Genomic DNA, 23,872 nt, shown 5'->3' with positions numbered 1-23,872 from the left:
AATTCTGGAAATAGTGGTGACGGCTATACAATAATGTGAATGTATTTAAGGTTGCTAGCAGTCCACTTAAAAATGTTAAAATGGTAATTTTATATTATGTATATTTTACCATAATTTAAGACAACAAGAGTGTCAGAAGGCTGGGAAACCCTAGTCCCAGCAGGATGTGGAGTTTCTTAGGCTTGCTGAGGTGGAGCTGCTGCAGGCACAGGGCTGGACGGGGCTGTGGAGCACAGGTGCAGAGTGACAAGAGCCCTGGTGATGGGTTAGCAAGCCACGAGGCTGTGGGTGCTGATGGTGTCTGGTGAGACAGCAGGGCCTGGGTGCGGAGGATCCGGGAAGCATGTTGGAAAGCTTCCAGGACAGCAGGTGACAGCCACACCTTAGGTGTCAGGGACAGAGATTGGAGGCAGATGGGGCTGAAATGGCTTGGAAGAGGCAGTAGGAAGCTGGGAGACTCTTAGCCCCACTCAGCTGCATGGGAATTGGGACTAACGTGATCTCAAGGCCCTCCCTCTCTCTGCAAATTTTCAATGCAGTGGTGGCTTCTACACATTTCCAGAGCCATTAAATAATCTCGGCTGGGCGCAGTGGCTCACGCCTGTAATCCCAGCACTTTGGGAGGCCGAGGCAGGTGGATCACCTGAGGTCGGGAGTTTGAGACCAGCTTGACCAAAAAATGGAGAAACCCCGTATTTACTAAAAATACAAAATTAGTTGGGCGTGGTGACGCATGCCTGTAATTCCAGCTACTTGGGAGGCTGAGGCAAGAGAATCGCTTGAACCAAGGTTGCAGTGAGCCGGGATCGTGCCATTGCACTCCAGCCTGGGCAACAAGAGCAAAATTCTGTCTCAATAAACAAGCAAACAAAGCCAAAATACATTACTTGTAACAATAAACTCTTCGCTCTTATGACAGGTCTGGTTCCAGGATAAATAAGCATGGCAGGCAGGTGTACAGTGATTTCAAACAGTTTAATGTAATTCCAAGACAAAGTGTGATTACATTTCTACACATATACAATATGCATATGTGAGTTTACAAATTTTAATTAATAAGTCGTTTCACCTCGGAGACCGAAAAAATGATCAAAAAGAAACTGTGAGTAACAAGCTATAACATAGTTCACCACAATGGGACCCCCCTTTTTCTCACCCTACAGTTAGTAATATTACAATTAAAATAACTATATTCTTCTATATTTTTTTCTGTTAAAATCATCTCATAAATTTACAATGCTATTATTAGTTTCCAAGACTAATATAAATTCACTCCATTTTTCTACAACGAAAATGATTAATTTAGAAGCACACGACGTCATGATGAAAAACACAAGCATTTTAGTAGCAAGGACTTGATCAGTTAAGAATTAGTTTTCTTGTAAAACATTCTAAAGCCAAGTAAAATATTCATTCTTATAACATACCTATAATATGAGACTAAGGAATAGGTTACATATAGGCCTACAACACATTGGTTTGTCTTTAAAAAAACAAAAGTAGACATTTATAAATAAAAAAGAGGGACAATTCACATAGGAAAAAGAGGTACACGAGAAAATACTGTTGCACGCAATAATTTTCACACAGATTAACGTGGATTAACACTTTTTATTACAGAAACCGTACGGTGAAGGGACACAGCAGACCAGGGCTTTCACAGGGTTATTGAGATTGAGCTGAGATGACCTGGGAGAGAAAGATCTAGGTGAGATGACCCTGGGGAGGGAGCCACGTTCCTGGGACCTGGCGACTTGGTGTCACCAGGTCTCCTCTTCCCTGTTCTCATTTTGGGGAGTGAGTCTTTCTATCCAGTGTCCTGAATTCATGGGCAGTTGAAAGGTAAACATTTCTACAGATCCGTTCTCTTTCTATCCTAATGGATACCATTTTTGGAAATGTGATAGAATTATCAGAGGCTGCAGCTCAATACATGTGGTCAAAGCAAAACGGGATGGAAAATTCCAGTCACTCTGATTTGTTGCCCCTTCAAGCGCTCTCACCGATGCGCTTGAAGCTGGGACCCGGTGAGAGCAGGGGCACCCTACAGGGCCCGCTGGCTCTGCCACGGTGAGGTGGATGACAAGGGCCTGGCGCCACGCCTCAGCCCCATGTGTGCGGAGTGGCCTGGGACAAGGCCCATGCACGTCCAAGACACCAGTGCTAACTCCGACCTCTAAAGAGCTCTTCCTCCTCCTCATCCGTAAAGCTATACTTCTCCTATCAAATTTGGTTTGATATATATACACAAACATATATATCAATATCTATCTCTATACAGTGATTCTACTAAACTAGAAATTCTGCTGCCACAAAGTATGACTTTCTTGTCTATTTCATTTGGTTAAAAAAAATGCACACAAAGAGGATGAAGAGATGATTTGGGGGCCAGAGATGATTGTGCCCTGGAAAGTCCACGGAAGAAGCTTGAAGTGAGCAGGAACACAAAAGGGAGGAGAGCCGAAACGGGGGACTGACTGACTCACGGCAGCGCAGACGGGAACATCTGCTTGGGGACCGGGTGGGGCAGGACGGGGCGGGGTGGGGGTGCGCTCTCTGTTCATTAGTTACAGGAAGCTACCAGGGATGTGCATGGTCAAGTCACTTTCTACTTCCCAAGTTCCTCCTTATAACCTGAGCCAAACAATTTCAACAATGACAATCCGTTGCCCCTTCAGCCCAGCAGGCGACTCTTGACAGTTGTGACCACCAGTCTCAAGGCTGACTGGGGCCTTCTTGCCGGCTCTCGCGCTTTCTGGGAGTCCTGGGTGCCTTGGCCCAGGGCAGTGGTGACAGCAGGGTGGAGGCAGAGGTGGCTCTGGGGACAGTGACCCTATATAAGGAAGGGGGCAGGGCCAGGAGAGATTCATTTGGAGATTGGTTACAAGGAAGCCAGGGAGAGCAGAGGCAGAGCCCTTTTTCAGATACAACATACTTACTTTTCAAATGAACAAAAAGGCAATTTCTATGTTTTAAAAATATAAGCCCCAAAAACAATGACACAAAATTCATTTGGTTAATTCATGTAAAGGAAAAAACACCACCATCACCACACAAACAGGAAAGTGGGAGCATGATTAGGAGGGGTGAGATGAAAACTATTTTACGGTAACATTTCTACCAAAAGACTGTCGTAAGAACACACTGTCAATGCAGTTCACAGGGAAAAAGCAAAAGTGGTATATTTTTTGTATTTTTTAAAAGCTCCCTGGTCCCAGGTGTTTTGCAGTTTTCAAGGTCTTATCTGCTAAAGGAATGCCCCTTAGGTCACAGCAGGTCCTCTGCAGTTTGGTGGTGGCACAAGAGAAAGCAAAAGAAACCAAGACTCAGGGAAACTGCCATCCCCCCAGTCTGTTTCTGCGTGACAGTGGGGCCCATCCCCAACTCAAAGCATCTCTCTTGTTCCAAACATGATGTCTGTTTAGAGTAGGTCTCAATGGACCAGGCTGAGCTGCCCCTGTTTCCGCCTTCTTCTCCTGCTCAGCCCTGACCATCTCTGAGAGGATGCTAAGGCCCCCCTCCCACCAAACTAGGCTTTGAGTCTAAGCTGGACAATGAGTAAAACGTAAACATAGCCTTTTACACTGATTTTGCTTTCAAGGGGAAAACGAATAAATGACAGCAGATACATGGAAAACCCAGCCAGCGACCATGGGAATAGGGTATATGGTCCTCCCCTACAAAACACTGATCAAAATATCACCCCAGGCCCAGAAGTAGCAGCTGCGCCTTTATGGTCACCTGAATCCCAGTCTCTTCTACTGCCTGGTGCCTGGAAATCAGTGGATCTATTAATAAGTTAAATATTCAAATCAAGACAAAAACCAATGAACCAGGTTAACTGTTCTCAATGACTTTTCCAAGATGTCAGAGAGAAGGTCTTGAATTCAAGTGTTTAGATGACATGCATGAGACCTTCGCATCTGGCCCGGGCTGCGGACTCACACCTTCTCCCTCCATCTGGATTGCTTTTCACGTTCTCTCGAGTTCACATGGAAACTAAGAATCCAGAGGGCAGTGCACATGCTGGACTACAGAAGAGTCTGGGACAACACACCTGCCTTGGGGGAGACGCAGCCTGCAACTAAGAGGCATTCGCTGGGGTTTGCAGATGTCAGTTATAAACAGAACTTTTCTTTAAAAAGTACCAGTCTAAATGTAAACTATAAAACACTTTAACTATAAAACGTAGCCAGAAATATGCTTAAGTATCCACAGTCAATAGTTTAGTTTACTCATTTAAAATGTGACTCTCTTGATAGCTTAGAAGGCTAACAGCATTTTACAGTAGCTGAAAACATATATACTTAACATGTGCATTTGAACATCACATTTGAGTACAACACACAAAGAATAATCTCTTCCTTGGTTTCATTTTTGTTGTAAAGATGAGCTATTTTCAGAATTCACTTAAGCAACGATGACCAGGGTATGAAGTAATCATTATTTTCAGCCCACAGAGAATTCATAGTCTTTAAATTCCAAGATCAAGCTGGCTACATGATTTCAAAAAAGGCTAAAACCAGGATGAATGCCCACATTTGAGGTAATTATTGCCATTAGGTCACAGTTTGTGTAAGATAATGTATCTAAAACCTTCTAAAAAAAAATCTTTAGGTGTTCTGCCAGAATTCCAGAATACCTATTGAAACCAACCAGGATTTCAAACTCCGATTAGTTGGGTTTGCTTCCAATGGAGTTAAAGTTCTAAAAGATTCTAGAACTTGTGTAAACTACCTAAGAATTTAGGCAAACAAGCCTGGAGCCAGTCAACAAAGAAGGTTTTAAACGAAAAAAGGAACAAGAAACCCACTGAAAACAACTGAACAAATATTTCATAATAAATGAGAATCGTTCTTTTAAAAAATTAAAAATCTAGTCCTAAGCATTTCTAAATTCTCACCATCTTTCAACCAAAACAAAAATGCATCTGTATTTCTGTTAATCTCATACCAGGGCAAGAGACACTCCTTCCTTTTATCATGAAAGCTGGCTGGTTTTCCTGTTTGTACAACTGTTGCTATTTCTTTGAGAAGAGTATCTATCTCAAAAGAAAACATTCTTTTGTTCCTCTAAGTCTCGTCTTTCTTCCACCTCTACTTCTTTTTTTTTTCTTTTTCTTTTTTTTCTTTTTTAACAGAAAGAAAAAAGTTCCTGGACACCAGACCCACATATGGTATTTACAAATTTGGTGTGAACCCTGCCTCTGGTTCTGCCCAGAGCTGAAGAGTGAATCTATCACAGAGATCAGAGCTGTCAGGATAATTATCAAGTGCAGTAAAAAATAGCATTTTGAAAAAAATATATACCTTTAGTATTGCCTTTCTAGAATTAACTATAAGCAAGAAAAAATTATTTTTTAAAGAAGAAAAGCATACTTCTTTTTCACTCTTACTTATAAGAGCTGGTTGTAGCAGCACTACTAAAGCTAGTTGGTATGCTGGAAAGAAATCTAAAAGGAATTCTACTATGAATCAAAAGAAACTCTCCAGAGATTTTCTCTAAAAATCAAACTAATTCTGCCCCTTTTGCCTAAATCCAACTCAGGAGCCCCCTCTTTGCACAGTCTTCAGCTGAGTCCCACAGTGCGCGGGATGGCACAGGGTGATGCTGTGTAAAGGCCTTTCTTTGCTCAGACACGCAGGAGACAGCTGCAGCCAATGGCTGCAAGCTCAGTTCTGGAGCTGGGCAGACTCAGGTTCAAGCCCTCCTTGCCCCTCATGAGCTGTGTAGCCCTGGGCAGTTTCCTCGGCTGTAGGGGGACTAATATTGCCGATCTCACAGGGCTGCTGAAAAGATGAAACAGGACGACCCATGAGCAATTCCCAGCACAGTGTGTGGCACGCAGGAAGCGGGAGTATCACTAAATGGTTCATAGAAATATGAGGCCACGCATTGCTATTAATTTAAAAAGTTAAAAGATTAAAAATCACATCTCAGGAAGGGCCTCATTAAGAAAAAACGGCACCTTGGGAATTCTGGCCCATCACTGCTTTATCCTTCCTTCAACACCTGCTACTTCTAGGAGCATCTGGTCAGCTCCCTTATCTATAAATGGGGGCTGTTATCCGCCTCCCTGTGGGGTGGAAGTGGGGGCCCCTTGAGACAACGCTCATAAAGGCCTTGGCCCGGGAGTCGTGAAAGTATTCAACAAATGTTGGCTATTATTTACTTGAGAGATATTGCAAATTTTAACAAATAAGGGACAGTCGGTGCCATGTTCAGCACAGGGATCTGAGATGAGGGGCTCCCATAGGCTTGGGCAAGTCCAGCAGGGGGCATCAGGAAGACCCCCTCTGGTGCTGGTGTTCTGGGACAGGAGACCTGCAGGGGGCACTTCTCCACAAACTCTCACTGGGTCTGAGCAAAGAACGGCCTGGAGATCTTTTTTGAACTTTTCGGAAGCTTCAACAAAGACACGAGAAACCTCTACTGTGCTGGGTCCCTCTAGTGAGCCACGGTGCCAAAAGCCTCCAATAGGTTTCTTTTGCATTTAAATCCTGTTTCACCGCCTTCCATTCTCTAGTGGCCTGAGATTTTACTGAGTCTGGTCTGTGGAGATGAAAAGTGAGAGTTCTAAGGCATCAAAGTGGAAAAGCACTGCTATTCCGAGCCCAGCCCCCACGCGCTCTACGTCCCTGATGCAGCTGAACTCCTGGCAGCTCTGCTTTGCTCGCTCCCATGGTGGCCCGGGATTAGTCAAGCCCACCTATTGGTACGGCTCCTTGTCTCCCAGTAGCAGCAGCATCCAAGGGGTCTGCTCCACTCCTCTTAAAAGAATAGCACAGTTTTGAAACAAATACAATTTTTTTTTTTTTTAAAAAAAAGGACAGAGAGGAAAGAGAAAGACAAACAGAGTTGCATCACTAATGATGTCATTATTGCCTGGAAAGGAAGGAGGGGAAGGCCATTTTGTCCATCTCTGGAGGCATCTTTGAGAAGGGTTCTTTGGCTAAAGAAAGGAACAGCTTCACCTTCCTTTCCAATTTGGTAAGGACATCTCTGGCCTGCTCAAGTTTGAAGCTTCCCCGTCAGAAATCTGTAACACACACCAGAAGGAAAAGACAGACAGGGAATGAAGCCTGCAAAGTCCCTTGGGCTGGAATGTCTCGTGGCAAAGTCACTCCTGCTGGCACTGTGGAGTCCCAGGCTGGCCTGCGGAAGGAACCCTCGCCTCTCTCGAATTCTCTCTGCTAGTTGACAGCACTGAGTCATTTCCTTCTCTCCATTTTCTGTCCTAGTGGCTACCTGACAGGCCAGCAAGAGTGGTGGTCCCACACCCCACCCTGCCCTCAGCATCAGACAAAGAGAACCTGGGACGAAAGCTGGGGCGAGCAGGGGCCCCATGTCGCTCTCTCAACCATAAGCCATCAGTAATACTTCCCGAAGCCTCCTCATCTCCTCCCTCCAGTTTCCAAGAAAGTTTGTTCCACTCACTCACACACGCTCACACGGCCTAAATCTTCCACCCCAAGCTTGTTCCAATATAAGTGTTTGCCATTCCCAAGGTCCAACCAAGGGAAATCGTTCTGTCGGCAGTTGGGCTAATCTCCCCTTCCCTTCCTGACGTCCATTCGTCTCACACGTTGGTGTCTGGGCAGGCTGTCTTCTAGGTTGAAGAGGACAAAGGTCAGCTGGCTTCCCCAGCCTGCGAACACGTCAGCCACCAGGAAGACTAGAGAGGCTAACAGTCCGGGAGATGAATGCCGCTTTGCTCCAACCCTTCTTTTTCCTCTGAATTCCACTGACTGCACGCTCCACTTCACAGTATTAATTGGCATCAAGCCTCGACTCTCCCACCCCCTTGATCTGCTCACCCACTTCCCTTGGAAACATCCAGAACATCATGAAGAGGCCCTAAGCACAGAGACATGGGGGCCCACGTCCAGACGGGCCAGTCAGAACCCAGTGAGCAGCAGTTCACCAGGCTCCAATCAAACATTCCTCCATGACCTGACATTTCAAATCTTCCCCTCTTCCTCTGAACAATGTTTCTTCAAAAGGGAAGGAGGGAGCCCACGAAAGACTAGAGGATGCTCTAGATGATTTGTGGGCTAAGAAAGGACTAGGTTGGCATCCCTCTGCTTGAGAGCTTGGTCCTAGTGACAGCAGCCTATTTGCCAAGGTGACCACATGGCAGATTCGGCCAGGTATGCAAATGGGCTTTCAGGGAGCTGGCCTCTCCTGCAGGGAGCTTCTCCTGGGGCTTCTGATGTGGCAGCTCCATGCATGGGGTAGAGGAGGCCATCGGGTGAGGACTAGGAGGATGTGCACTAATGTCTGCTGAGCATCTGTGGGGCTGGCATCGCCCAATACTTCCCTTCCCTTCCCTTTGGTGAAGCTGGCTATTTCACCCCTTTCTTCATCTGGGGGCCTAGCACTTTGTGGGTCTGGGGACAGCGTGTGAGCACCCAGCACACACAGCACAGTGCACTGAGGATGTGGCCGGAGCCCACTTTCAGAGGGGGCACAACCTGTGATGCCTGAGCAGCCACCCAGCTTTGTTCAGGGTTTCTCTGGCCTCTTGCCATCCCTCCACCCACTTCCAGCTGGCTAGAATTGGGTGCTGGGAGCATGCATCACAGGGGGAGGGGGCAGGCTGAGGAACTGGGTGGTGTGGTGAAATTTCCTGGGGGAGGTACCACCTGCCAGTCACTCTTACGCCACCTCACTGTGCCCAGCAGCTTCTGGGAGAGGGCAAATGTTTCTGCAGTGAAGAATCTAACCAGGCCCCAGGTGCGCAGATGGGAAAAGGGTGGATGTGTGGGGAAGCGGCTGGGCTCACCTCTGGGAGGGAATTTTCTTGCTTCAATATCAGAGGCAAGCCAAAGATTTAATTAACAGATTTCAGAAGCACAGGAGAACTCTGAGGATGTGGGAGAGAAGCCAGCTAAGGGCTGGATAGTCAGTGACTCAGCATTCCCCGAGCCCACGAGATGCCACCTGACGTCGCATCCCAGCTCGCTGGGATCTAGAAAATGACAACCTTGATGGTGACCATGTTGTCAGAAGCCCAATCAAGGCTTTGATTCTTCTTTAAACTTTTGTTCTGTGGTGGATCTTTCTTGACGGCTCTTGGTGGGATAGAGATGACAGAAACAATTTTCCTACTCTTAAGTCTTTCCTTTTTTTTTTTTGCCTGACAAAACTGGACATCTGGATGTCCCTCCAGTCTACTCATATACTCACAGAGAGAATAAGTTTAAATATTAAAAGAGAAAACACAAAGATACTTGGAATAAACGTGCATTTAAAACCCTGACTAAAATATCAACATAATGATCATAATTACAATGGTAATAAAAATAATTAGTACAATATTATCTTTATGAGCAGCATGGAAATTTCATTCCTGATCTGGAAGAATAAAAGGAAAGAAAATGTCAGGTGAAAGTAGCCTCCAACTTAAGCAGACAGAAGCATTTTCTTTAAAACAAAAAGAACATTTTAAGCTGTCTTTCCCCCTAAAAGATCAGATCTAGAAAGGGCTGGAACTGAACTGTGCCCCGGAGTCTGGGGGTGCTCTCCAATAAGGCGAACTGAGGCTCATTTGCAGCCAAGACTTGGAACTCGGGATGAGACCTAATGGGCTACTGCTGCCATCTGGCTGCCAAAAAGTCCCTAACAGACGGATTTTCCAGGCTGACCCAGCTGTGGAGCAGGGGGTCCTCTGGCTTGTGTCCTCTGAAACCTTTGCTGCCCTCACTCTCTCTGAACTGACCATTGTCCTGCTGTCTCAGAGGGCTGCACTTCCCCACCTCCAGATAAAGATGGTATTGACAATGGCCCGAGGGGAGGGCATCTCCTTGCTGTAGGCCTCTTGCCTGTTCAGCCTCCAGTGGGCACTTGGCAAGACTGCCCAGCTGTGTCCAGCATCGAGCAGTCATGGTGTCCTTCCTTCTCGCTGGACTAAGCTGTTTCCAGTTTGGGGACCTATTTCTTTGTAAGTGAGAATTTATGGTTGGGGTGGGGAAGTTTCCAGAGTTATTTCACAGCTAAGAGCTAAGTAACAGCTTCGTTACTGAGTTAGTTGGATATCACTACAAACACACCTTTCACAGTAGATCCTTGAAGGAGACTGCAGAGTGAGGAAGTAAAGGGCGGGAGGATAAGGATGGGGCTGCTGACTCGGGAAAGATCTTTTTGCACCTTGGAAACCTGCCTGTGGCGTCAGCTAAGGACTCAACATCAGAAGCAAACAATTAGAACCACCCTTTTCGGCCCCATCCTTGGCCAGATTCTCCTGCCAATCACATTCACATATTTCAGAGTTATTTACTATGAAGACAGAGAACTCCCCACCTCTCCACACCTCCATCCCCAGCAGTGTCCAAAGCCTGAGAAAACTTCCAGAATGTGTCAAAGGTGCAAAGAGGGCAAAGGGCAGATTTCTTTGGAAATTTAACTGTCTGTGGGAATTTTTCCAAAGTGCAGCGTCAGATCCCCGGTCACCCTCGTAAGTGTCCCTCCAACCTTCTGCCCACCAGAACCCTCGGAAACCAAAACCAAAATCATGTCTTGAGCAGACCTGGGTAATATGAGGAGAGAATTCAACAGCAAACAGAGGTTGGTGGTTGTCTACAGAGGGAGGGATCTGGCAAGATGGTTAGAGCAAAATAGCCCAGGGAGTCGGAGGAGAGAGTGGAGTCCCGGGCGAGGCTGAGAGCTCCAGGCTCTCATGGTGGGAGGGACTAGGGGGTGCTGCCTAGGGCGGGAGGCAGCTGCCTGGCAAGGCCAACAGTCCCGAAACCTCTGGCCTCACAAATGGCAGAGCTGGGGACAGAGTGGGGCAGGGGTGAAGGGTGGGGAGTCTCTCTGGGCCTCCGCCCACAAAGTACAACTCAACTACTGCCACAACTCAACTCCCGCTGTCCCCATCTCCAGACGCACCTGCCAGGCATCTGTCTCCCATATTTCTTTCAAGATCCACGGACTCTCTCCTAGCTCCTGCCGGCTTCCCTGGCATCCTTCCGCTAGCAAACAGCCCAGGAAAGACAATGGGCATTAACATTTTAAAAAGAAAAAAAAAAAAAAAAAAAAGGCCAGAGTAAACTGTTACAACAGCACAACAGAAGAGCTGAGATTGTGTCTGACTAGCCTCAGTTTCTTGGAGTACCAGTGGAAGTAAACCCTCACGCCGCGTCGCTCGGTAAGGCACTAGGAGGGAAGGATGCAGTGTCAAGACTGCGCCAGCTAGGGTGGCGGCGCCGAGGGCCACGCGGGGAGGGCGGCGCGTGCACACCCACACGCGCTCGCTCACCCGCACACCTGCACCGCCACATTGGTTACATGCCTATGTTATATCGCTTTTTTTTTTTTTTGTGCAATTACATTGAGGAATATTCTATTGGTATCATTGGAGTTGAACACAAGGTAGGAGACAAGGGTGCTGAGTGCTACATTCTACTAGGGTGTCCGTGACGACCGCTAGCCCTACGCTATGCGACTAGGGGTGGATTCAAAGAGAAAATACATTTTCAGAAAAGAAAAAAACCCTAAAGTTTGCAACACACATTATTAATGACATTTGAGGAACAACATTGCTTAGGGATTTATCCAGAGTGCTCAGAAAAAGAAAACCCGCCCCGCGCCCCCGAGGGCCTTCCACCAGCCTGGCCGTCCCCCGTCTTTCCTGACTAGGGAGCCTGGACTCGGCTTCGGCAGCCCCACACCAGCTCCAAACATCAGCCTCCTCAGGCTGCAGCCTGACGTTCTGGAGAGCTGTTGACCCTTTCGAGTTCTGGGAAAATCCCTAAATCTTATGTTCAATTAATTAAAAATCTATTTGATTTCCATATCAGGTGTCCCTGACAGCAAAGTCTTCCGTATCACTTGCTGCCATATGAAAATAATCTTTGAAAAGTTCATAAAGTTCTTCAAAAACTGGGGCCCCCCGCTTCTGGAATCTTCCTGTTGCTCTCTTCTCCTTTCCAGTTTGGCGTAGAATGGGTTCTTGAGCTGTTTTTTGTTATTGACTTTTTTTTTCCTTTTTCTTTTTAAAAATAAAAACCATAGATTTCCCACCCTCTATAATCCCTTCCTCTTAAAAATGTTCTCTTCTCTGCTCTACGTCCTCCCACTTCCCGGTTCAAGTTTCACTGGTGTCCCGTCCCGTTCCCCTGCCCCCCGCCCCTGCCCCTTTTGCATTGTTTGTGTGCGGCATCTTCAGTATAAAAGGCCAGCGCCCACGGTCCCAGGAGCGCCTCCCTCCTTCTCTCCCTCCTCCCTCGGGCCATTCTCTCCCTCCCTCCCTCCCTCCCCTCCAGTGTTTATATGTAAGGGTACTGGTTGACCTTGGCGGGGCTCAGTGGGTATCCAGTGTAGACGGTGGAGGCTGGCGAGGCGCTGATGTAGGTCTGGTGGGCAAACTGGGCTGGATACTGACTCGGGTGGATGGTGGGTGAGGGTAGGACCCGGGGGCCCATGCTCACGGGGACCTGGTGGACGATGCTGGCTGGGTAGGCAGTGTGCTGCACGGTGTGGCGCGCCGAGCCTTGCGAGGCCACCAGGTGGGCCACGGTGCCGGTGGAGCCCAGGGCCGCAGGCGCGGTGTAGGTGTAGAGGTGAGGCTGGGTGGGGAGGTGGGCGGCGGCGGCGGCTGCAGCCAGGTGGGGGTGGACAGTGCCGTGGCTGGGGCTGTTGTGCGGGAAGGAGTAGGGAGCCTGGGCCATGGTGGGAGTGATATAGGCCTGCTGCCGTCGGTGGCTCCCGGTGCGGTCCGCGGTGATGTGCTGCTGAGCCTGGGGAGGAGAGGCACCAAGAGAGACGTCAGGGGCTGACACATGGGGAGGAAGGAATGGGAGGAGGGGCAGGAAGGAGGAAGAGAAGGGAAAGACGCCAGAAGTGACAGAAAGGGCTTCCCTCTGTGTGTTGAGAAAGTAAAAATTGACTTGGGACCTGGCGTGGTGGCTCATGCCTGTAATCCCAGCACTTTGGGATGCAGAGGTGGGCGGATCACCTGAGGTCAGGAGTTTGAGACCAGCCTGGCCAATATGGCGAAACCCCGTCTCTATTAAAATACAAAAAAATTAGCCGGGCATGGTGGCATGTGCCTTGCCTGTAGTCCCAGCTACTCGGTGGGCTGAGGCACGAGAATCACTTGAACCTGGGAGGTAGACGTTGCAGTGAGCTGAGATCACGCGAGTGCACTCCAGCCTGGGTGACAGAGTGAGACTCTGCCTCAAAAAAAAAAAAAAAAAAAAAAAAAAAATCACTTGGATTGAGAAAGTCCCGACTTGGCCTGCCACTCACCAGGCTGGGGTGATACACGAAAAGCCAGCTGCAAAGTTACAGGAGAAAGTATTTCTCCCAAGGACACATAGATGCCGTGGCATTCTCAGGATGCCCCGGGTTGGAGTGCAGTGGCATGAACCTAGCTCACTGTAGCCTTGAACTCCTGGCCTAGAATGATCCCCCCCGCCTTGGGACTACCGGAGTGAGCCGCCGCACACGGCCAGGACACTCTTTGAGCAGCAATTGCTTTCTTACTCACTGTAAAATCTTGTTCTCAAAATTGTTGGCTCTCACAACATCTCTACAAAAAATTTCGAAAATTAGCTAGGTGTGGTGGCTCATGCCTGTAGTCTCAGCTACTCGGGAGGCTAAGGTGGGAGGATTACTTGAGTCCAGGAGGCAGAGGCTGCAGTGACAGCCATGACTGTGCTACTGCACTTGAGCCTGGGTGACAGAAAAAGACCCTGTCTTAAAAAAAAAAAAAAGGGTTGGCTCTCAGAAGCATTGCTGTTTGAAGTTCTGTCAGTCCAAATAGCCCTCTCCTACCTGGAGAACCTAAGTCACATGACAGAGACACAGGATCCACTGATGACCTGGTGCAGCGCTTCAGATAAGAAGCTCTGAACACAAACACCCCATTTATCTCATCTTGTTTCTAGAGAAACAGGGGCCCTGAGTCCACCGTGTGAGTCAGGCCTGATGAAGAGCCCTTGACACAGCCCTGTGCCTGCAGAAACTCGGGTCACTCACATTTCACCTCAACCCACCCGCCTTCCTCCAGGTCCTGGGACAACTCTTACCTTCACTTGGAGGCTGTGTGGGCCCTCCCTGCAATGAGTCGGATGCAGGTCTGTCCCTGGAATCCCAGGCCGACAGGGGCAGGACACAGTGCTCTACCCTTTGCTGGGTTGAAACAGCAATATGTGGTCCATCCTATTTTTAAGCTCTAGCACCATGTCACTAAGGGCTTTGTAACATTAGACAAGTTGCTTTGCTTTGGGCCAGCTCTCTGTACACCGGTGATATCAACTTCCCCCAGGGTGACCTATGGTGGAAGAAGCCACCAGAGGTCACCAAGGGCATGTGCTGCCACCTGTGGCCAGGACTGCAGCCCTGTGAGGTGGGTGAGGGGCCGCCACAGTGATCCTCTCTGAAGCGGAAGGATGAGGGGATGGGGGCTCTGCCTGGCCTGGGGCGCCAGCCGTGGGGCTTACCTGGCTGAGATTGAGTGGCTGCTGCTGCTGGAAGTGGGGGCCTGGCCGCTGCTGCCGGTAGGTGATGGCTCCAGATGAGCTCCCTGAAGAGTGACCGCTGGTGGAGGTCACGTTGCTGGAGGACTTGGACTTGTATGAGGACGAGTGGTGACTGGTGTTGACTGTGGCAGGAGGAGAAAGAGGTTAGATGGGTAGCAGGGTCCCAGCTGCCCAGAAGATGCTACCCCACCAGGGAAAAGTGGTATTCCAGGAAGAAACATGTGCCTGAAGCCGGGCAATCACAAATCAGCCTCATCTCCTCTGGACCCACTAGGACTTTGCTTTGACTCTGGATGCAGTGGGGCTCTGGCTCACTCGCTTGGCTGGGAGGGTGGACGGGGCTGTAGGAGGGGATGAAGAAGGGAAAGCGGAAAAGAATCAGGAGAGGCAAGGTGGGCCGGCAGCCTAAGGCCAGGCCCAGTGCTGCTCCTCTGGCAGGTGTGACTTCCAGCCTCTGGAAAATGGGTGGGAGAGATCTGCTATAATTTGAATGTGTTCTCTGAAGTTCTTGTGTTAGAAACTTAGTCCCCAATGCAAGTGTTTAGGGTGGGGCCAGTAAGGGATGTCAGCTTCTGAGGGCAGAGCCCTCATGAGTGTATGACTTATCAGTGCATTAATGTTGTTATCTCGGGAGTGGGTTAGCTATTGAGAGATTGGCTTTTTTGATGAAAACAAGTCTGGCCCCCTCACCCTCATGCTCTCTTGCCCTTCTGCCTCCTGTGCTGGGAAGACGCAGCACAAAGGTCCTTGCCAGATGCTGGCACCCTGTTCTTGGACTTCCAGCCTTCAGAACTGTGAGCCAAATAAACTTCTTTGATTATAAATTACTCAGTCTCAGGTACTCTGTTACAGCAATACAAAATAGACTAAGACAGGATCCCTGCTTGGTCCCCACCGTGGGTGACTATGGGTATCAGAGGAGACAGTGTCTGTGGTGGGACATAATGAACTACTAGAAGCTAAAATAACCCTAAGAGTCACCTGGTCTAGTTACCTGCCTCTAGGCAGGATGAGACTAAGTCATCCAGGAGTGGCCCTGTGAGCCAAACACAGCCAAGCACAAAATGGCTTCCATGTTATTGCCAAGGGGGCTGAAGAGTGGAAGAAACACTGTGACCCACCAGAGGTGACCTCATGGTCAGCAGGTGGCTCCATCAACACTTCCCAAATGTAATTCCTGCATCTTGTTCAGTGCAGACTCTGGCCAGCAGCTCTGGGAGGCCTGAGCATCTGCATTTCTGACAAGCTCCCAGGGAGTGCCAGTGCTGCTGGGCAGTGGACCACGCTCTGAGTAGTCAGGGGCTCTGAGAGAGGCAGGTTGAACCCTGAGCTGGATGGCTTCCATGTTACCCAGCCAGAGAGCCACAGGAGCCTCTTCAGAGCCCAGTGGTTTTAACTCATCCAACAAGTATTTTCTGAGCTCCTGCTGTGTGCTAAGGACAGTGACTGTGTACCACCAGGGACAGGGGTGGCAGGGAGAATGCTGAAAGTGTGAATGAGGAGGAGGCATCACAGATCACGCAGATGAGGTGGCGAGGCCAGAGGATAAACCAGGTGAAGATGCTGACAGGCAGGGACAGCCCAAGTCCAGGGAGGCCACCAGAACAGGACAGGGCAGGACAGGGCATGAGTGTCCAGCCCAGCAGGGGCAAGAGCCCCACAGGGCGGGAGTTCTGCTGCTGGGTGGGGGTCATCTCCCCACCTTGGGTGGTGGAGCTCTACAGGCAGGACCATCGCCCCTTGATAAAAGCTGAAGAGATGCTTTACTACCTCAGCTCTCCTCCAGAAGGGGGCCGCCTAACACACAATGCAGTATTAATACAGACCGAAGTGAAATTTCAAATCAAATGCACCCAGATGCACGGCCATAGCCCTTCATTAAATGCAAGCACTTTTGTAATGGCAAAAGCAACAAACAGACCCAGACTGGTGAGAAGATACTGGCTTTTTTTTTTTTTTTTTTTTTTGAGATGGAGTTTTAGTCTTGTTGCCTAGGCTGGAGTGCAATGGTGCGATCCCGGCTCACTGCGACCTCTGCCTCCCAGGTTCCAGCGATTTTCCTGCCTCAGCCTCCCGAGTAGCTGGGATTACAGGCACCCGGCACCACGCCTGGCTAATTTTTTGTATTTTTAGTAGAGATGGGGTTTCACCACATTGGCCAGGCTAGTCTCAAACTCCTGACCTCAGGTGATCCACCTGCCCTTGGCCTCCCAAAGTGCTGGGATTACAGGCATGAGCCACTGTGCCTGGCCGACACTGGGCTTCTTTAGGAGCAAACCTGCATGATAGCCTAGGAAAGTGTGGCAGGGAGAAAATTCCAGACACCTTTCTCTAACTTCAATGCCGATGGGAGCAGAAAAAGACGGGTTTAGTAAGTGAAGGCTACGACAAAGCAGCCTGAAGACTGTGTGGTTTGTTTTGTATAGTTAGAAACCATAGTTACAACAAGCATTGCTTCTGTTCCTTAAAAGCTAAAGAACAGTAGAGTTAATGGAAAAGAAAACATCTTCCAGGTGGAAAGACAGGCAGATGGTCCCCCACCAAGAAGGGGAGGGCAGACCAGGGAATGAACAAGGGCCTGGTGCTGGGGCCGGGGGCTGTCCCGCCTCCTTGGGCAACCAGTCCTGCTGAGGTGAGACGTGCACAGAGACAACACTGATTCTTTTTTTGAGATCGAGTCTTGCTCTGTCTCCCAGGCTGGAGTACAGTGGTGTGATCCTGGCTCACTGCAACCTCTGCCTCCCAGGTTTAAGTGATTCTCATGCCTCAACCTCCCAAGTAGCTGGGATTACAGGCATGCACCACCACGCCCAGCTAATTGTTTTTTTTTTTTTTTTTTTTGAGACAGTCTCGCTCTGTCGCCCAGGCTGGAGTACAGTGGCATGATCTCAGCTCACTGCAGCTCTGCCTCCCGGGTTCAAGCGATTCTCCTGCCTCAGCCTCCCAAGTAGCTGGGACTACAGGCACCCACTGCCACGCCCAGCTAATTTTTGTATTTTTAGTAGAGACAGGGTTTTACCATATTGGCCAGGCTGGTCTTGAACTCCTGACCTTGTGATCCGCCTGCCTCGGCCTCCCAAACTGCTGGGATTATAGGCATGAGCCACTGCGCCCAGCTGCTAATTTTTGCATTTTTTGTAGAGACAGAGTTTGACCATGTTAGCCAGGCTGGTTGTGGACTCCTGACCTCAAGTGATTTGCCTGCCTCGGTCTCCCAAAGTGTTGGGATTACAGGCATGAGCCACCGTGCCCAGCCATGGTACTGATTTTTAGTCTAAGAACCAGACTGAAGAAGGCTTTCCCCAGGAAAAAGCGAGCACATTTTAAGACAGAAAGGTAATGAGTGACCTCCTTGCCACTGTCCTTTGTTGATCTGAGCACTTTATGTGTTGTATCTTGTACTCAGTTATTTTTCTTCATTAAGTTTCTGGAATGTGCTTGAAATATTTTTATTACCTTGACTTTCCATGGAGGACAGCTAAATCCCTTTTTTTATTTTGAGATGGAGTCTCGCTATGTTGCTCAGGTTGGAGTGCAGTGGCGCAATCTCGGCTCATTGCAACCTCCGCCTCTTGGGTTCAAGCGATCCTCCAGCCTCAGGCTTCCGAGTAGCTGGGATTACAGGTGCGTGCCACCAAACCTGGCTAATTTTTGTATTTTTTAGTAGAGATGGGGTTTTGCCATGTTGGCCAGGCTGGTCTCGAACTCCTGACCTCAGGTGATCTGCCCACCTTGGGCTCCCAAAGTGCTGGGATTACAGGCGTGAGCCACCATGCTGAGCTGAGGACAGCTATGTTTCTGTGATTTATATTTTCTGGAAACCTTGCTGTACTTTAGGATTACTGCCTGGTGACACTGAAAAGTGTAAGGAAGCCCTAGGAGAGGAAAGATGAAATAACTGAGTATGGGAAAGAGCTTTGGCCAGGGAATCCGGTCAGCCGCCAAAATGCGGCACTGTCGTTCCACAGAGCCCCAACTCTAAAGCTGTTCATATTTGAGGAAGCTGCCCAAAGTAGGGGTGTTCAAAGGATGAATCAGGTAGAATGTTTCATATTAAGGGAGAGGCAGCAAGAACATATTGTAAGATGTCCAAAGACAGGTCTACACTCCATGTTCAGACGCAAGAATTTGGAGCATTCATTTTGGGGCCTGAGCATCTTAGGTGAACCGGAAGGCTCATACCATCTCAGTGAAGTATCCTGTGGGTGGTTAGTGTAAAAGGAGAAAATCTGGTCATTCTTGGGGCAGAGAGTGCTAAATATTAATGAGCCATGCATGGAAACGACCAGGCCCTTGATTGAATTCGGTTGGATCAATTCTATTACAAATCCCAGGGCGATGAAATCAAAGTCAAAGAGGAGATGCCTGAGGCCGAAGCCCAGCAGGAGAGAATGCTGATTAATTGTTGATTAAGAGAGAAATGTGCCTCTAGAGGTCTCAGCCTCTCAAGGTCAAAGGAAAACCGGAAACCTGGGGACAGGAGATTCTGGTGCACACTGCAGGTGGAAGGGGGCCTTCCTGACCCCAAAACCCACAGAGCCCCCTGCTCTGCGTAAAGGGTGAGCTGCCTCAGTGGGGACAGGCGCAGTGGGTGCAACTCAGAGGCCGCAAATCCAACCGTGCATTAGCGCCCGGGGCCCCTCCCACCCCATCTACTGAATCAGAATTCCTTGGGTAGGTGTGGGAAATCCGGAATTGGTATTCTTAGCAAGCTTCCCAGGACTCCAGAGCCGCCTGGCCCTGGCTGAACAGACCTGCATTTGGGAATCAGGGCCTTGCGACCCAACACTGTGCCCAAGCCAAACCCGTTAGACTCAAATGTCCCCCAAAACCTGGCGGATGGAGGGATTTTTGTGGACTCAATGTAGAAAAAAAAAATAGCTGCAAACACTGGCTCTGCAGAGCCTGCTTCTCACCTTCTGCAGCCACACTGCTACTTTGTTGGGGGAAGTCCCATTCCTGCTCTGCAGTGGGTTGCTGGGCCCTGCTGTGCATGTCACCTACTTCTATTCCAACTTCCTGGGCATTTTGTGGTAATGATATTTGAGGGAGAAACACTGAGCTCGAGGCATCAGCGAAGGGGTCAGGGAATGTTAGATGAAATGGGCGTAATGCAACCCTGATGCTACCGTCAGCATGGGGACAGGAGATGGGGGTTGGGTCAGAGCTTGCCAAGCTCTCAGAGGACGAGAGCCCCGAGTAAGGGAGGACGTCCTGAAGGGGACCAAGAGATTAAAGTATAACAGTAACTCCTCCTGTGGTGACAGACAAAGCGACAATGGGCTAATGCTGAAGGTCAACCTCCTAATGTGCACTTTGGAACAGTGAGGAAACATTCTATAGAGTTTTCCAGTCATGCCTTGTCCAGCTACTCTCCATGATCCCCTGTCCTGAGAACGGCTACAGCGGCCTTGTCTGCACTAGGTGAGTTGGGGGGCGGGTTGCTTACAGCACAGATAAGCTCTAGGGCCAGACCTCCGGGAGGCCCAGCCACATGGCTCTGGGAAGGCTGGTCATCCCTTCTGTGCCTCCATTTTTAACCCGGGAAACTGGGAAAATCATGGCAGCTCCAGGTAGGGCAGTGATGAGGATTAAACGAGTTAACAGGTGTAGAACGCTTAGTATCTGGCATCTAAGGGCTTAGGTATTGAGTATCTGGCATTTAAGTTTTTAGCTACTGTTGGTGTCATTATTGAACTGTGTCTCCTGGTTAAAGCTGAGGCTCAAAAAATAGGTGTCTTGGCCAGGCATGGTGGCTCACGCCTGTAATCCCAGCACTTTGGGAGGCCAAGGCGGGTGGACTGCCTGAGCTCAGGAGTTTGAGACCAGCCTGGCTAACACGGTGAAACCCCATCTCTACTAAAATAGAAAAAGTTAGCCAGGCGTGGTGGTGCATGCCTGTAGTCCCAGCTATTCGGGAGGCTGAGACAGCAGAATTGCTTGAAGCCGGGAGGTGGAGGTTGCAGTGAGCTGAGATCGTGCCATTGGACTCCAGCCTGGGCGACAGAGCGAGACTCCTCTCCGAAAAACGAAAAACAAAAAACAGGTGTCTCTCCAAGCTGGGACAATCAATTCTGGTCTCCTGGAAATGGGACACTGGGAGCCTGGGAGCTGCTGGCTGTGAGTTGGGTGAAGGCAGTTTCAGAGAGCAGGCATCTGGCCCCCAGGGCTCAGGTCCCAGGGATTCTGGCTCCTGCCCTGCCTGGGCTTTAGTTGTTGAACTTCCCTTTAGCCCTGCATCCTTCCAATAAGTCGTTTGTCTTAAGCCAGTGTAGAGTTCACTCTGTTGCTTCCAAAAGAAACTTCACTAACCCCAACCTGAGAAGGACTGAAAGGCTGAGAGCCACAGGAGGGGCTGAGTATGGCGGAGAAACAGCAGCGCATATCCTGGCCTAAGAGGGCTGAGGGAGCCCTGAACTCTCCCATGCTCTGGGCGCTGCAGCTGGGGTAGCTGCTACTGGCTCTACCTTGGCTTGTGTGCATCACTGGACCCCAGGGAGCTGAGGAAGGCTGCTTTCCTGACTTTTCCAAGCCTAGGATGGTTCTGCAGCTAAAGGTGTGTATGAGTATTGAACGCCACTGGCTGGGGAAGGGCAGGCACCACACGAGGAATGCCCCTGCTCGCGAGGGCACAGGCAGCACTCCCGCATATGGAATGAGTTCAGTCTGCAGCTTCGAGGTTTGCACAAACATGTATTTAAGGAACTTAAATGATACAAGACAAATGCTATCCTTTGCAAATCTTTAAACTTAAAAATGTGTGCTGCATACAGCTTTAAACAATAGTTAAAGGATAGCTGAGCTGAAAAGCGTGCAGCTCTCTCTAAGGAATCCTGGCTCCTGGTGTGAATGACTTCGGGTGCCTCCCAGGGCCTTTGGTTACTGCTAGAGAATGTTGCTTCCTGGCAGGGTTTCCACCAAAATATTTGCCTGGGTGGAAAAAGATGGTTTTTGGAGAGAGATGTCCTTGTAGCCTTGTGGAAGGGACAGCTTCATTTTCTTTTCCTCAGAGAGGTGCCTAATTTTGGGAGGGCTCCAGCCTGGTTCTCTGTCCCCAGGTCACCAGACCCTAGCAGTAAGTACACTCTGGCCCCTGTCAACCAGAATGCTCGCCCCGTCATGTGGCACTGCTGTGGCTCCATTTTTCCCAAAGGTAAGGTCTCCTTCCGAGAGAGCACAGTGTGAGCTGTGTGCTGCTTGTGTGTCTTTCTTGTGGAGCAGCCAGGACACCGTGGGCACCACGATCCCCTGCCCCCAGGCCCACAGGAACGCTGGCTCTGACGTCAAAGCTGCTTGGAGGCTGCATTGTCACGATGGTACTGTTGGGGACAGACCAGGACTTGAAAATGGAGATGTTTTAGCAGGGTGCTGAGAAGCCGTGTTTCACAAGCATTTCTTCAGAAGAAAGGTAGCTGGGGTAACTCCAAAGTCAGGGAAAAAGAACTTCCGATACAAATGTCGGAAAGGGTGATGCTGCCTTGGGTTGGGAAGTGGACGGCAGGGAGCATGAGCCTGCAGCTGACACCATCTCCCCTTCAGGCAGAGCCTCTCAGCAAAAGGGGCCCCATCCCAGGCAATGCTATGAGCTCTTGGGAGAGCGTCCCAGGGCGCTGACCCTCACCGTGCAGGCTGGCCTGAGGCACTGGGCTGGAAAAGTCCTAATGACCCCATCCTGCCTCCGCTCTTCACCCGCAGTAGCAGCCCCTGAATGGGGCCTGCACCCACTGGGCCTTACGGTCACCACCCAGGAAGACTTCCCAGTTCCTGTAGCGACCTCAGGTGTCAGACGTGAGGTCCTCCTGAGAAGTAACAGCTGCTCACATCTAGACAAAAGCTTCTTGGCGTTCCCTTTCCTTCCCTTTTCCGTTGCACCATCATGCAGGTGCAGGCTGGCTTGGGTGCGGTTCGTGGCGGAATTAGTGGGATGCGCAGATTTCTTCTGGTTTAGTCCCCACATTATTCCACTGTGAGCATGAGCAAGGGAAATGCTAAATAGATGCTACAAAATCTACGGTGAGCCGCTGAGTTTATTCAGAAGGTTATGTTCTCAGCCTTTATTCCAGGGCCCAATTTTCAGGACAAGCCTTTGCGGAACAGGAGGAGTCCTCTGAAGAGAGCAGCGCGTGAGCAGAGAAACACGCACGGCTTGGTCTCGCTGCCCGGCAGCTGATTCCAAGGAGGGGCTGGGAGAGGCCGATTTCACCCTTCCCGAGCAAGACTCGGAGGAGGTTCTTCCTACACAAGAAGCCCACCTGACCACCAGGGCTTCCTGGAAGGGAGCAGTGCTAGATGTCAGCCAGAAACTTCCCAGACCAGGTATTCTTCCAGGCTCGGGCATAAAGAACCAGGAGGCTTTTATTTTCTATTAATCAACCTAGTTGGAAGCAGAGCCATTGTAAAGGCAGAGAGGTATTGATTACAGAATTAAAGAAGGAAAACGCTGCTTATACAATGTGCTGTTAAGCAGAAGCCTCCCCTGGCTACTTCAGTAAAATCCTCGGTAAGGATCGCCTGCAGTCACTGGCTGGACACTTTCTATTGTACTAGCTCCCATACAGCAACATTTCTAGCAGCAGAAAAACAGGAAAACCGCTCTCCAGGGAGATGTTCCTGTCCTGTCCTGGCCCCAAATTACCTGGCACCATGCTATCACACTCCACCAATACTTCGCTGGCCTGGGTTTTCAGGGGTGGCACGATGATGGTTCGGGGGTTCCCCGTGCAGTGGTTCTCCAGGCTCCCCTTGGTGTCAAAGGCGTTGGCATTGTTGTGCCCGGTGCGCTGCTGCACGGAGTAGGGGCTGGTGTTGCTGGAGGAGTCGGAGTAGGGGGAGTCGTGGACCGTGACACAGCTGATGACGTTTTTTCTCTGCTTGGAGACAGTGCTGAAAATGCAAAGGGAGAAGTCAGAGGTGGGAGAAGGTCATGAGGTGAGACACCCAACTAGCATTTCATGCCCTGGGACAGGGGAGGGAGGCAGAGGGGAGAGGGCAGGAACAGGGCTTTTGCTCACCCTAACCCCCCTGGGAAGGCTGGCATGCAAATGTCCCCTGTGTAGCCGGCAGCAGGGGGACATGTGAAGACATGGAGATGGGGCTGGTGCTGGACCCACAGGTGCTTCTGGAAACTAGGGAGTGCGATGCTTCCAGGCTGGCCTGGGCTCTTTCTGTGCAGCAGAGCTCAGCAGAGCTGCAGGGGAGGCACCTGCAGCCCAGAGCTGTGTACAACCCCCGTGGGCCCACCAGAACGGAACATCTGAGCAAGGAGAAAACCAGCAAGAACCCAGCAACCTGGGGACCTGGGTTAGGAGTAAACCTTGCTGGGAGAAGAATGTCATAAGTTTAGGTTTGGTGCCTGTGGCCTGGCAAAGCTTATGCAGGAGGGAACA

General features: G+C 49.8%; 1 protein-coding gene across 5 annotated transcripts in view; it reads right to left on the bottom strand.

The window, feature by feature from the left end:
• Nucleotides 1-956: 956 nt before the first annotated feature.
• HIPK2 (homeodomain interacting protein kinase 2) overlaps nucleotides 957-23,872 on the bottom strand; it is a 220,257-nt gene continuing 197,341 nt past the window's right edge. For 4 of the 5 annotated variants that reach the window (XM_030931934.1, XM_030931936.1, XM_030931935.1 and 1 more), the window contains exons 13-15: nucleotides 23,122-23,369; nucleotides 14,448-14,608; nucleotides 957-12,740 (exon numbers count right to left, since the gene is read on the bottom strand). In XM_030931934.1, coding sequence (XP_030787794.1) covers nucleotides 12,270-12,740; nucleotides 14,448-14,608; nucleotides 23,122-23,369 — 880 coding nt within the window. In that variant the 3' untranslated portion in view covers nucleotides 957-12,269. Of the gene's footprint in view, nucleotides 12,741-14,447; nucleotides 14,609-22,495; nucleotides 23,370-23,872 lie in introns of those variants that run through there. The other variant, XM_030931938.1, reaches the window with a different exon arrangement.

The sequence above is a fragment of the Rhinopithecus roxellana genome, chromosome 6 (assembly GCF_007565055.1).
Source record: "Rhinopithecus roxellana isolate Shanxi Qingling chromosome 6, ASM756505v1, whole genome shotgun sequence".
In the NCBI taxonomy this organism is placed as follows: Eukaryota; Metazoa; Chordata; class Mammalia; order Primates; family Cercopithecidae; genus Rhinopithecus; species Rhinopithecus roxellana.
This window is presented reverse-complemented; position numbering and strand designations above follow the sequence as displayed.